General features: G+C 31.6%; 1 protein-coding gene across 1 annotated transcript; it reads right to left on the bottom strand.

Annotated features, from left to right (window-relative positions):
* Positions 1–499: 499 nt before the first annotated feature.
* Positions 500–15,456, bottom strand: adap2 (ArfGAP with dual PH domains 2). The gene is made up of 12 exons (XM_087244531.1): positions 15,398–15,456; positions 15,214–15,311; positions 12,564–12,694; positions 12,303–12,394; positions 11,563–11,645; positions 9,044–9,153; positions 8,396–8,545; positions 8,188–8,271; positions 3,623–3,685; positions 2,195–2,272; positions 1,818–2,046; positions 500–1,727 (listed from the first exon to the last, which is right to left on the bottom strand). The coding sequence occupies exons 2-12, from the start codon at positions 15,299–15,301 to the stop codon at positions 1,699–1,701; spliced, it is 1,137 nt and encodes a 378-aa protein (XP_087100657.1). The 5' UTR covers positions 15,302–15,311; positions 15,398–15,456; the 3' UTR covers positions 500–1,698.
* Between the last annotated feature and the right edge of the window lie 34 nt (positions 15,457–15,490).

Here is a 15,490-nt window from a genome sequence, read left to right as displayed (position 1 = left end):
TGGAACGACTATTAATAGCTTTCAGCAAAGGGACTTTGACCACAATGTCATGAATTATATGAAAAAATTGTTGTTATAAATATGCAAATCACAAATAATTATTTAAACATTCAGAAGTAATTTTTAATGACACCAATGCCTATTTTAATAGCAGGTTCATCAAATCAATACTTTTAAAACAAATTTATTATTAGTTTATTGACGTGTATGATGCTTTTTCATACGTTTGGGTTTTTTTCTCATGGCGACTGATCATTTTAAAGAAAGATAATTGTGTTTAAAAAGCAAGTATCTTATTCTTTTGTCTTGAATTATCTTGAATAGCTGCATTTTTTAGTCATTTGTCTATGGATTTCAACTGCTCGCAGATCATTAATTACAATAAAATATGTCTGGAGCAAACATGTCTTTTACGGTTTTATTTATTATTTTAAATATATACATATAATAAATTCTGCTATGTGTAATGACTATAAAATAATAACAGGAAAGCACCAAATTGCTGAAATGTATTTAATAATTTGTATAAAATGCTTTTTTGGTAATGAAAGCTACAAGATGAATTGCATACATTGCTCAGATGTTGTTTTTTCCCCATACATCAGCAGTCTAAACATCTTGACTGTTCTATGAGTCTTGTCTATGAACTGATACAAATTAATTTTTAATAAAGTAATATCAGATTCCAGTCTGTGATTGGCTGGGCCATTCTAGCTGCTTTATTTTCTTTTTCTGAAAGCTGTAGAGTTTCATTGGCTGTGTTTTAGAATCATTGTCGTGCTGAAATATCAACGCTGGTTTCCTCTTCATCATAAGGGTAATATAGATGTTGGACTGAAGCAGCTAATATTGATATACACTGATGAGGGGCAGGGCTGATTGTTAACTACTGAAAGATTTCAGCTGCTGCCTGGCCTTTCCATGACTTATTACACCTCCCTTTCTTCGTGTGTTTAATATTTTATTCCTGTGCAATTTCATTGTATTCCACATAACAAACAAAAAATTATTCTCCTAGTTTTCTTTGCATGTATGGATTACATTTGAGGTTACTGACATGTGGGGAAAACTTCACCTTGCCAAATGTTTTCTGAGAAAAGTTGTGACCAATACTTATTTTACGTCATTGAAATAGGAAACATTTATGCAATATGCAATTTTAATATAAAAAAATTTTTTTTAAGTTTGAGCATCCTATAAAAATCAGTTTCAGTCACTCATGTGGTTATAAATCAGGGTAAAAAAAACAGCCGAAATGTCAGTTAAATAAAACCCAGGTGTTCTACAAGTACCCTCTTCGTCACACTCAGTCCCATGCAGTTCTATTTCTATACATACGTAATTCCTTATTTAAGCTTGTATTGTGTGTCTTAGCTCCTGCATGAGGACTCACACGTCACATGAGTCTAGTTCAGTTCTCTCTCGCCAGACAGAGACAAGACTCCTCAGTCAAAGCTTGTGTCTGGATCTCTCCTTGTAGATCTTCCTTCATACCTTCGGAAAACTCAACCAGTGGATCTGTCCTCACTTGACCTACTTCAATTTTGGTTTCACATCCCAAAATGCACCAAAAAAGAGAAAAGCAGTCACATTCCTCCAAACTTCCCTTTGAATAAAATATCTCTGGTACTCAAACGCTTGACCCTATATACAGTCCAGCAGTGTCCTCTGAGCGTACTGTCCCATGCAGTCTTATATTCACTTTCGTCTACGGATATTGGCTTCGGCTGAAAGGAAGCAGAGTATTTTAGTTCACAGCTCAGTCATGTTTTGCATTATTTAATTCACACATCTGATAAAGATCATTACAGTCTTACTGGTGTAATCTTGTGGCATCATGGGTTTCGAGATAACGGTTTTCAAGGCCTCCACCCACTCTCTTTGATCACGCTCCTGTTCACACATGAAGACAAACTGCCGGTCCGGCGTCTCCACAATTACCCCGCACTTCCATTTGTTGCCTCTTGTGCCTTTAGGAACACACTCCCTCACTGAATAGCCATGATTCTCTGAGCCAATGAAAACAACCCCAAGCTCAATGGCATCCTTTAGGATAAAAAAAATTAACGTAAGAGTAACGCAGATGATAACGTTACATAAAACTTATGTTTTTCTTTTGCTAAACATTACGAGAGCTAAATCTGGTTATTTAGGAAAGAGAGAATACAAAAAAGCAAAGAAGAAAAAGTCATACCAGCTGTGTTTTAAAATAGAGTAGTTTTCTGTCCATTGAATCCAAGATGAACCATCTTTTCTTGAATGGCTCTCGCTGCTGTTTAACACACACAAACATTCACTCTCAACATACAGTAACTGAATGTCTTTAGTTGTTTGAGCAACAATACTATTCATTAGAAAACAGAAAAACAAATCAAAACAGAAAAATATAAATGATATAATATGCTGAATCATGCAGATGTTTAGCATATTATGTAAAAAAGCTTTACATTTGTGTCTAATTTATATTTGTTTGTTGGTTTTTCTGAGCAAAAATGTTAAACATTAGTTTTTAGACCACAAAAGATTGTGATTTGTTCTGACATACATATATGGGTAACACTTTACAATAATGTTTGTAGTTAATGTTAGGTAATGCATTTACTAACATTAACAAACTTTGAACAATTATTTATTACAGTATTAATAGGGTATTTGCTGAAGGACCTTTACATTTTCAATAACTTGGGTCAAACCCTTCCGGTGAACTGTATGCCGTTACAAAATCGGCGCGTTTAAGGTCTATTTTCTTTAAATTAATGATTTTCACTGCCTGATATATATGAGATATTAAGTGGGTCTGAGAATGTACAAAGAAGCACTGCATTAAATTAACTTTTTTCCACGCCATGTCTTTAAAATATGAGCATTTATTTTACTCCAGTATTTTCAGTAGTTTCTGCACTCGCCTGCTGATCCTGACGGGCGTGTTTTACACTTCAACAACTAAATGAATGCTGAAGTCTATTTAACTGATTATATTTTAATTACATTACAATATTGATGCTGTAAAAGGAACCGTATAAAATTAAATAAAGTCACATTAACCGTTCACCGGAGTTTCATTAGTAAGGGAAGAAACACCAGACCTGCATATACCCTATGTATCTTTGTTAAACTTAGTTAATAAGAATAAAGTTGTTCATTGTTAGTTCATGTTAAGGCAAGCACATCTTTGCATTTTAATATAGTAAATTGAACTATGATTAATAAAAAGCTGTACAAGGACTGTTCATTTTTAGTTCATATTACTAAATACATGAACTACAATTAACTAATGGAACCTCACTATAAAGTGTGATTAATATATTATTATATGCTTTCTATGTATTTTTCATCACTTTCGACAGTTACATTTCATACATTTCATAAGAACACCAAAATGGGACATCTCAACTAATCCATGTACTGTACACACGATGGTGTTAAATGGTGTATTGGTGTGTGTAAATAAAGTGTGTATAAAGTGTTTTCATGATTTGGATGATTCATTTTTAAATGCTTGTGCAATTTACACATATACGCACAAAAAAAACCTTGCTATATTAAAAATGTAGATTTTTAAATATGCAAAAAAATTATAAAAATAAAGAGAACCACGTGCAGGAAAAACAAATCCTCTTACCAGTGGACCAGTCTTCTCCATATAACCTTCTTTGAGGTAATTTCTGCTGATCCATGGAATTATCTTGAAACAAAATAATGGTATAGGAATTTAAAATCAAGGTGATTAATACGAAAAAAAATATTATTAACCTATTAACCTAAGAAAACAAAGCTATAAATACTTGCCTATCAAATATTCTACTGTTTCGTTTTCAATATATTTTGAGTAAACTGTGGTGTTCACATTTGTGTGATGTTATTTTGTACCATTTTAATTATCATTCCAATAAACTACAAATCAGCGTTGGGGGTAATGCATTACAAGTAACGCAAGTTACGTTATAATATTAAGTAACAAGTAACGAGAAAAGTAACACATTACTTTTAAAAATTAAGTAAAAATACTTAAGTTACTTTTCAAAAATGGAATCCAAGTTACTTTTTAGTTTAGTTTATTCTTTAAAAAAATAAATTACTGAATTAAAATAAATGTAGTCACAGTGAATCCTGCACGCAATGAGATAACACAGGAACAGACAGAAATGAAGACAGCAGAGCTTTACATTGCAGCTGTAGAAATATTCTCATTATTTTGAACACATGGAAGAAAATCAAAAGAAGATTATCTGAATAGACACCCATTTTACTTTTTATTAAGACAAAAAGTACAAAAGTAACAAATGCATTGCTTTAAACTTTCGTTAATCTGTATATGTATATATATATATATATATATGTATATATATATATATATATATATATATACATATATATATATATATATATATATATACATATATATATATATATATATATATATATATATATATATATATATATATATACATATATATATATATATATATATACATATATATATATACATATATATATATATATATATATATATATATATATATATATATATATATATATATATATATATATATATATATACATATATATATATACATATATATATATATACATATATATATATATATATATATATATATATATATATATATATATATATATATACGGCATCTATAGCTCTTGGGTCAGAAAGTTCTCCGAAGATAACAATAATTCCCAATCCTACATTCATTTTTAATAATTGTTTTTAAAGGTAATGGAAGGTTATACAGTGTGTTGTTATTTGCAGAGCTCCTCTAATAAAAAAAAAAAAAAGATTTAAAAAACCTTTCCCAGTGGACCTTTCCAACTGGATAAGTTGGTGGTTCATTCCGCTGTGGCGACCCCGGATTAATAAAGGGACAAAGCCAACAAGAAAATAAATGAATGAATGAATGAATTTAAAAAAACCTTCAAGTTTTCTGACCACAGTCAGGTCAAAATAAAAAAAAAAGTAAAAACGAAAAAGTAACATCGTTTTATATAACATAAAAATTAATGAAGTAACACAACTAGTTATTTTTTGGGGGAGTAACTCAATATTGTAATGCATTACTTTCAAAAGTGACTTTCCCAAACACTGCTACAAACTGTTTAATGCTAACACTACAATCCTAATCCAAACAAAAGTCATTCAGTAAACTCATATTCTCGATCATTTGGTTTTGATACTTACAACTATTATAAAAAAAAGTCTGTTTATATACTACAAATGTCTCTATAGTATGAATTAAAATTATACATCAATTATTCTATACGCTAAACAATTTCATATGGGCTTTTTGTTTAGCATACACAAAACCAAAACTACTTTGCCGTGTCCTGTTGACATTGTAGTGGTGTGGGGTGTATGTTTGACGGTCATTCATGTTGTGAAACATGAGGGAAGACAGGCTTTAAAACATTAATGGTTTAAGGAAGTACAATCGTTTGGAAAAGGGGAAACTTGCAGTACTTCCCTTTTATGTGGCAATGTGAGCACAACTATAACAGGAGAAGGATCTACCTGTGTTTTTGACATGTTTAAATGCAAATTGGTGACACACTGGACCTGTTTACACCTGGTGTCTGATTGGACAGCTATCGCTTCATTTACATTTGGCCACATAAATGTGTCTTAGCTAAACTGATGTGATTTTGATCTTCAAATCTTATACTATATGCAAATTAACACTGGTTAAGGTTACATTTGCTAAAGTGTCAGATACACTGTGTTTTATTTAATTATATTCAGTATTTTTTTTACAGAGACTTAAGCTATGCATCTTATTCAGCATATACATGATTTCATTTTCACTTAGTTCTCCACTCATGTTTCAGTATATCATCATTACAAGCAGTGTTTATTTTGACAGCAAATTTTCATTTAGTCTTAGACTTTTAACTAAAATTCCATTTTAATTTGTCATATTTTAGTCCTCTGAATCATTTTAGTTTCAGTCAAAAATTTAAGTTGACTAAATTTACTATAGGTTAAGTTGACTATAATATATATTTGGTTTAACTTAAGTGTAATTTATATACATTTATACAAAATATTCTAACGTAAAATTAAATAAAACAGTCTTTATAATATAGCCTTTCCATTGAAGACCAAAAATTAGATAGGCATTGTTTATTTATATCATAAATAATATGTAAAATGATGTGTTGGCGATCAATCCACATGTAAGAACAGTAGCCTACTAATAATGCAGGATTGTGCAATTATTTAGCAAACCCTTTTTTTATTTAGTCTTTTTAACCGGTTTGTTGAACAGTTTCAAGCCATTTAATCTTTCAGAGGGCTTAAAATAGTTAAAGTCCGCTTTGCAATGTCATTCTACCAAGCTTTACTCTTGTAGTTGGTGTTACAGTAGTTGGCGCTCAGCTATAGCACTGATTAAATAAGAAGAGTAATGACATTTGACTGGCAAATGATATTGTGTTATTTATAATACATCCCTCAATCATATTCTCATCTTGTTTTTATTAGTCGACAAAAATAAAATTCATACAGTCATTTTCTTTTCAGCTTAGTCCCTTTATTAATCTGGGGTCACCACAGCGGAATGAACCGCCAACTTATCCAGCATAGGTTTTATGCAGCAGATGCCCTTCCAGCCGCAACCCAGCACTTGGAAAACAAAATATCAGTATATTTAAATTATAGTTGTCGTCCTCATCACTTACTTTTAATTTAGTTTTCGTCTAGTTTTTGTTGATAGAAACTTTTTCGTCACAAAAATTATGTAAAAAAATATTGGGCCGGTCTCCCATTTACTTTCATTGCAAGCAAAATGAAACATGTTTTGGTCATACAAATGTCTACAAGACATCATTCAAAGCTGTAAAGGGTTTACTTTAACTGTGTATAACTTACTCTCACAAAAACAAAACACTGTGTCTTTTACATTTTTTAAACAAAATAGATTTTTTGATTATTTTTCCTCTCCATAGGCTACTACGTGTGCTTAATGCTTAATGCCATTTTTATAGTGACTTATCATTCTAATTCTCTCATTTCATAGTCAATGACCAGTGAAGAAATCATTAAACTAATCAAAATCCCAAACTGTCATGTGTGGTGTTGCATTGGATTTTACATTGAGTTGTGTGTTGTATTTGTGCTGTTTGGTCTATAATGTTTTTGAAAAAAAAATTTGTCCCCTTTTATTTTAATTTGGGTGCTTTTCGCCTTTATTAAGATAAGATAGTGGAGCATATAGAGAGGTGAAGAATCAGCAAAGGACATTGAGCCGGAGATCGAACTCGGACCCCTGTGAGCACTTAACCACTAGTGTAACCACTAGTCTATTGATATAAAATTTACACGTGGTTTCAACCAAAACCACTTAGACCTGTCTGGTTTTGTCTGTAGTGCATCCCAGACCACCTTCTGAGGTCAATTGCATGTATTAAATCAAATCACTTTATAGTCACATCAGCTGCAGCACATGTGCTATGATGAGTGAAAAGCTTAGGAGCTGGCTCCAGACAGTGCAAAATACAACGACATCCTCCTAAACTGTACAAAAGACATTAAATATGTTAGATGTATTATTTGTATGTAAATATCTGTGTCGAAATTATTAGACCCTCTGTTTATTTTTTCCCCATTTTCTGTTTAACCGAGAGAAGATTTTTTAACGCATTTGTAAGCATAATAGTTTTAATAACTCATTTCTAATACCTGATTTATTATTTCTTTGCCATGATGACAGTAAATAATATTTGACTAGATATTTCTTAAGACACTTCTATACAGCTTAAAGTGACATTTAAAGGCTTAACTAGGTTAATTAGGCAGGTTAGGGTAATTAGGCAAGTTATTGTATAATGATGGTTTGTTCTGTAGACTATGGAAAAATATAAAGCTTAATAGAGCTTATAATTTTGACCTTAAAATGGGTTTTATAAAATTAGAAATTGCTTTTATTCTAGCCGAAATAAAACAAATAAGACTTTCTCCAGAAAAAAATTATTATCTGACATACTGTAAAAATTTCCAGGCTCTGGTAAACATAATTTGGGAAACATTTTAAAAAGACAAAAATTCAAAGGGGGTTTAATAATTCTGATTTTAACTGTATTTCATGATCAGATAGCATTCCAATCAGAAAAACCCAAATTTAGCAGGTGTAAGCAGCCCCACTTTAGGTGAAAACCAAGTAAATCAAAAATACTTACATCTACATCACTAGCAGTTGGAAAGGCTGTTTTCAAGTAGGCATGGCGAACTGCTCTAATTGCATTAAACCAGTTGACAATCTCCTAAAATGGAGGAATTACAGAATAAATGCTGTTAAGTAACCACGCTCCCTTTGAATCAAATAAAGATGGAATACGAGGTGGATTTTTTGAATAAAGCAAAAACAATATGACAAAATATGTTTACCTGTCCATTTTTATGGTAAACAAACAGGTTTCGGGTGTGATCTTCCACACAGTAGGTGATCTGGAGGCCGTGAGCATGACCAATTTTCTCAGGCTGGAAGGTTGCATTCAGGTTCTTTACATAAATAGTAGCCTTTGGCCCTTTCGATTCCTGAAAAAAAATCAATATAAGTTATTATTAGATTTTATTATTGTAATATTTCTTTAAATAGTTTAGTTATGGTCATCATTTATTCGCGTATGACCTTTTCCAAACCTTTATGAGTTTCTTCATTCTGTTCAACACAAAAGAAGATATTCTGAAGAATGTTGGGAACCTGTAACCATAGACCTCCATTGTATTTGTTTTTCCTACTATGGAAGTATTCAGCTTTTTTTAAAATATATTCTTCAGTTTTCAACAGAACGAAGAAACTTATAAAGGTTTGTAACCACTTGAGGGTGAGTAAATAAAAAATTAGAGGTGAACTATCCCTTGAATGCATGGGATATTAGATTAGCAATGCACAGAAATCAGGTTTGATTAACTTCAACATCAACTCATATTCCATTTTGTGCGGCGTTGTACAATACATGCTTTTAATAAAGTATAAAGTTTGTTTCTCAATGGTGCGCAAACATCATTGCTCAACAAAAAGTCTTTTCTCACATCCTCCTTGTAGTATTTCAGGGTAAAATCGTGCACTGAAAGAACAAACTTCCTCTCCAGGAACTGTCCATTATCTCTTCCTTTCTTCCACAGCATGCCCTCATAAACATCTAGAGTCAGAAAAAAACATTTTGTTAAAAGATTAATTAATAGTTCATGTTGACAGAGAGAAAACAGAATAATGTTATAAAATTAGAATTATGTAATAAAGTGTCATAGCAGCATAACCGATTTAGTCATTTGAAATCAAAAATGTGTTCCGACAAGTGCTACAACTATAGTCTAAATGTTAAACTGTATTTGCAATACTTTAAATATAGTTTAAAATAGATTTGTTCTTTTGATGGAAAGATAAATGTGTTATCGGCTTGGATCATTTAAAATCAAAGTATGATCTTCAATCCTCTGAGATTTTTAGATATTTACAAATAAGAGATTTTACTATGAAAAATTGACCTGGTTTTGAAAATATAACCTTACACCAGACACTTATACATATAAAAAAAACACGACCCAGTAGAAAAAGGTACTGTCTCTTTTTTATTACTTATTATTTAGATGAGGTTAATTCAAACACTGACATCAATACAGCTTAATAAAGAGATATCAGATGATTCATGGAATTTCTTTTCAAGATTCGTGATTGTTTTATCAACGCGAGACAAAGACTGATTCAATTTAAAGTTATGCACAGACTTCATTATTTAAAAGTAAAATTACATAAGATTTTCCCAAATGTAATCTTATTGTGCAATAAATGTAAAAACTTTGAAGGTACACTGACTCACTTATTCTGGTCATGCCATAAAATTTGTTTATTTTGGCAGAACCTTTTTGATTTTCTATCTGAATTATACAAGATTGATCTGTCACCAGAGTCAAAATTAGCACCTCAGAAATAGGAGATAAATATTTATCCCATGCAGTATTTTTGTGTATGATATTAGCAAAGAAAATAATTTTGAAAGTCAGATCACGTGCCTGTCTTTGAAACCTGGATTAGCAGCTTAAGTTATGTGTTGCCCATGGAAGACATGCGATATGGGATGGCAAACAAACAAAACATATGTTTTTAAATCTGAAACCCCATTATGTTTTATATTAGTAATGCTCACTTCACTTGTAACTCATTATAGGTGGGATTGGTTTGGCATATGTCGAGTTGTGGAGCCTACATTCATTCATTCATTTATTCATTCATTTATTTTATTTTTGGTTTAGTTCCTTTTATAATCTGGGGTCGCCACAGCAGAATAAACCGCCAACTTATCCAGCATATGTTTTGCGCAGTGAATGCCCTACCAGCTGCAACCCATTACTAGGAAACACCCATACATTCATTCACACACTACACTACAGACAATTATAGCTTACCCAATTTACCTATACCACCTTTACCGCATGTCTTTGGACTTTGGAAACCGGAGCACCCAGATGAAACCCATGCAAACACAGGGAGAACATGCAAACTCCACACAGAAATGCCAACTGACTCAGCTGGGGCTCGAACCAGCGACCTTCTTGCTGTAAGGCAATTATGCTATCCACTTAGCCACTGTGCTGCCCAAGCCTACACATTTCTTTGTAAATTATTTTTTATATTAATACATTTTTTTCTCTTATGCTTTCTGGATGATATTGTATTATGTTATGTCCGACTATTTATGTATTGTGAAATGGCCTTTGTACCCTTTTTTTTTGTTTGTTCTGTTTAGGTTATTGTTTATTTTCTTATGCTAAAAACAATAAAAAGATACATTTTAAAAGTTGTTATCGGCTGAAGCTGATGCATTACTCTATTACTCTCTAGTTTTCAGTACATGAGCCAGCAAATATCATTCTAATATACTGATATGCTTAATATTATTGCTCAGTTATTAAAATTTGTTGCTATTACATAATTTGTGGACTCGCTTTGATAAAATTTGCACAACCATTTGAACAATTTTTACTATTACTGTCCATTTAATGCATATTTTTTTAATAAAAGCAATACTTTCTATTGAACAATGTTATTAATTATTAATATAGCATAACACACAGTTAAGTCTATTTTTAAAAGACTTATATCAGCATATTAGAATAATTTTCAAAGGAACATGTGACCCTGAATACTCAGCTCTGACAATGTTTTTTGAAAATTTGAATGACATTTCACAATATATTACAATTTTCCCAATATTATTTGCAAACTACTAACAGCACCCCAGCAATAACCCCTCAAAAAACAAGCAACAGCTTAGTACCAATGCATATTCACTTAGTAACTGCTTAAAAATACCCTAGCAACCATATCAAGCAACTCACATGTTTCTCCATAAACTGTACATCTCTAGATTTGTGTAAAGTAACACTATTTCACAATAACAGTGTTTTAATGTATGTTTGAGTGCATAAATGCTTCATTAAAAACATAGAAACCTTAATGTTTTAAAAAACTTTAACCAATACTCTACATATATAATATGTTTTAAAATACTATGGCTAAAAGCAAGCATATGGGAACTGAAACGGATCACCTGCTGTGTAAGGTCTTTCAGTCTTTTCCTCTGTAAACTCCATTCTTTCATATTTAGCTCGAATCCATTGTTCTCTGAGGACCCTATAGAGTGTACATAGAATGCATTGTGTTGAGTTACATACTGTAGATCACTCATGTGTGAATTACATATACATTTGAGAATAAATGTGCTTTATACATAGTTTTGCTGAAAAAGACAATATATTCAGCTAAGTGTGCAGTGTGTGTAAGCATTAAAAGAACCAGAAACCTCTTTAGTTAAATCAGTAGTTCCTCTTTCTGTGACCAACAATAGCACACAGACTTTTATTTTCCTTGCCAGTAAAATATTTGCTTGATCAGCCTTTTTAAAGAGATAGTTCACCCTAAAATCAAAATGTACTCACTATTTGTTCTCCTTCAAGTGGTTTCTTTCTTCTGTTGAACACCAAAGAAGATATTTTGAAGAAACTGAAAGCCTGTAAACATTAACTTTCATAGTAGGAATGGAAGTCAATGGTTACAGGTTTTCAACATGTTTTATTTATCTTGCTTTTGTGTTCAACAAGAAAGAAACCCATAAAGGTTTGGAACAAGTAATTGAAGAGCAAATGATGCCAGTATTTACATTTTTGGGTGAATTATCCCTCTTTAAAAATATAAACACATCGATCTGTTCTATTGTGGTACAAACTAACAGAGTATGTCAGGTGTAAAATAATGCAGGACTTTTAGTCAGGAAAGAGCTGGACAACTTACTCGCAATCATGTGGATGTGGCCTGTAATAAAAGACAGGCACGCATTTCTCATAGAAGTTTTTGGCAGAGCAGTTTCCATTGGCTTTCATAAACTTCTCATCCAATGATGCATTGAAAGGAAACAAAATAGTGATTATAGTTCACATTCATGACTTAATGTAACCACAAGGTTATGAAATGTTAAATAATGATAACCAAACAAAAATGAACACATCATCTGAGCTAATCATTAAAAATCGTAGCGCACAAAGTCATTTTTACCTGCACAAGTTCATCATCCCAGAAGTCTAAGCGAATGGACTTGATACGACTTATAGTGGGAAGATTGCGATGAGTTCCGGAGCAGGTTAGACACACAAATATTCCTAACTTACATGAAGCCCAATCTGGATCTTCAAAAGAAAAAAAATGCATGCAAATTTATACATCAGAGTTAATGAAAAAAAAAAAATATATATATATATATATATATATATATATTCAGAATTAAGAAGAAAGTCAGAATTATTCGCCCCTTTGATTTTTTTCCCCATTTATAAATATTTCCCAAATGATGTTTAACAGAGCAAAGACATTTTCACAGCATGTCTGATAATATTTTTTCTTCTGGAGAAAGTCTTATTTGTTTTATTTCAGCTAGAAAAAAAGCAGTTTTTAATTTTTTTTTTAAACCATTTAAAGGACAAAATTATTAGCCTCTTTAAGCTATATTTGTTTTCGATAGTCTACAGAATAAACCATCATTATACAGTAACTTGCCTAATTACCCCAACCTACCTAGCCTTTAAATGTCAATTTAAGCTTTATGGAAGTGTCTTGAAAAACTTCAAATAAAATATTATTTACTGTCATCATGGCAAAAATAAAATAAATCAGTTATTAGAAATGAGTTATTAAAACTATTGTGTTTAGAAATGAGTTGAAAAAAATCTTCTCTCCGTAAACAAAAATTGGGGAAAAAAATAATTCTGAATTCTGACTTTAACTGTATATTTCCTTCCTTCTTTGTGTATGTACTTCTTAGAAAAAAAATACTTACAATTGCATTTAAAGGGATAGTTCACCCAATCCATAGCAGGAAAATACATACTGTGGAAGTCAATGATTACAGGTTTTATTGAAGAATGTTGAAAACTTGTAATCATTGTCTTCCATGGTATCTTTCTTCCAATAAAACCAATGGTTATCAGTGGTGGAAAGAGTACTGGAAAATCTTACTCAAGTAAAAGTACAATTACTTGCCCATGAATGTAAAGCAAGTAGAGTAAAAGTATCTGTTGTGAATATTATAGTTAAAGTAGCGCTTTTAAAAAGTACTCAAGAGTTATGAGTGGTGAGTTTTATACTGTGAAGTCTAATGCCTTTTCGTGCAATATGTGCATGCATGTGTGTGAAAATGTAACATTCTGTAGTGAATTTAGTGATTGCTTAAGGCCTTTTCAGACATCATACACTAGTCATCCAGTTCAAACAGTGATGCAATGATGCAATTTAGATTCTATGTGTGATTTGATTGGACAAGAATCACAGAAATGATTATTCTACTTTAGCTAGCCTATTGCCATAGACAGGAACAAATAAAGTAGTGACTGCAGGTTGAAGTAAAATAACAGAGTAAAAGTATTGATACAGCACTAAAAATGTACTCAAAGGAAAGTAAAGGTACACTTTTTTAACTATTCAATTACAGTAATTTGAGTTTTGGTATTTGTTACTTTACATCACTCATGGTTACTAGTTTCCAACATTCTTCAAAATATCTCTTTTTTTGTGCAGAAAACTGGATTAAAGCAAGTCAAGGGTGAGACGTTTCATTTTAAGTATTTAAGTATTAAATTCCCTTCAAGTATACCTGACTTATGAAAGTTATTTACTATAATAGTATCCATGTTTAGGTAATTAAGTTAGCCCATTTAAAGTATACTTTGCTATATATATATATATATATATATATATATATATATTTACATTAAGTTCTAAATTCATTTCAAGAAAGTGAATCACTCAAAATGTCGAAATGATGGCTGAGTGATAGAAAAAAAATCAGCAATATAAATAAAAACTAAATAAAAGTAGAAAGAGTGTATTTCAGGACTTTGGCCCCATGACTGGGATTGCGGGCCCCAAAATCACTGAATCCCCCCTATTCACCAAGTATGGGGATACATTCTTAAACCTTTAAGGTGTAGCGTATGCTTCAAGGTTTACTTCCATTCATTGTTACAATTACTTAACAAGTAAACAATCATATCTATATCTTAACGTGTAGTGTATATATATAACCATATACATATATATTTATATAAATATAAAATTGTGTATTAGTGATGTGCTAATTAGCTTAAAAATATACCTCTAAAAACTAAAGTGACCCAATTCAGTCAGCTGTAATTGAGAAACATCATGTAGGATGAGTTTATTTTTGTACAAGAAAAACAAGTAATACAAAATAAGTGTAAAACTGCGATTTTTTTTATGAAAGGTCATATAGAAATAAATTAAAACTGTATATTCTTATTATATTATAGGCTAGAATATTTAAGTGCGATTTCAGTTGTTTTTGAAAGGTGAAACAATGAATGACTTACAATAATGAAAATTTCAATGAAAGCTTTTGGGTTAAAAATCTAATTTTAACTAAATGCAAATGTAAAACAAGTTCGAGTTTGTTTTTATTGAAGCCACTAAAGCGCACTAGACGAATATCATCCATTGAGGCACTTTTGTGAAACCATGACTATGACAAGCTGTCTACTGTTAACCCCTACAATATTTTAGATTTCAACTTTAATAATCGAGATGTTAATGAACAATATCAGAGAACATTCTGACAATTCTGTACACTTCCAATAGACTGTGAGTGAATGCAGTTTACAGCAATGGAGAAACAATAGCCGTTAACTGTACTCACCTGCAGCTCCACAGTCAGCACAGCAGTTATTCTCTGGTAGCTTCACCAATTCTAGAAGTATCTTTTTGTTCTTTTCCCGATTTGCCATAGGCGATTTGCTTTTAAAAACATAAAGGTAACGTTATTAGTTTCTTCTCTCTTGCCTGTGACTTTGACGTGTGGAGGGTGCGGTTTCGCGGTTTACTTCAGTCACTCGGTCGCTAAAACACTCCTGTCGCGTCAGAATCGACAGTCAAATGCGCCTCTAATGTTGTGGTGCAGCGGCTTCAGCGAGGTC

This window comes from Danio rerio, chromosome 3 (assembly GCF_052040795.2).
Source record: "Danio rerio strain M-AB ecotype USA chromosome 3, GRCz13ab, whole genome shotgun sequence".
NCBI classification, from domain to species: Eukaryota; Metazoa; Chordata; class Actinopteri; order Cypriniformes; family Danionidae; genus Danio; species Danio rerio.
Note: the sequence above shows the minus strand (reverse complement) of the source record. Positions and strands in the feature narration are given on the sequence as shown.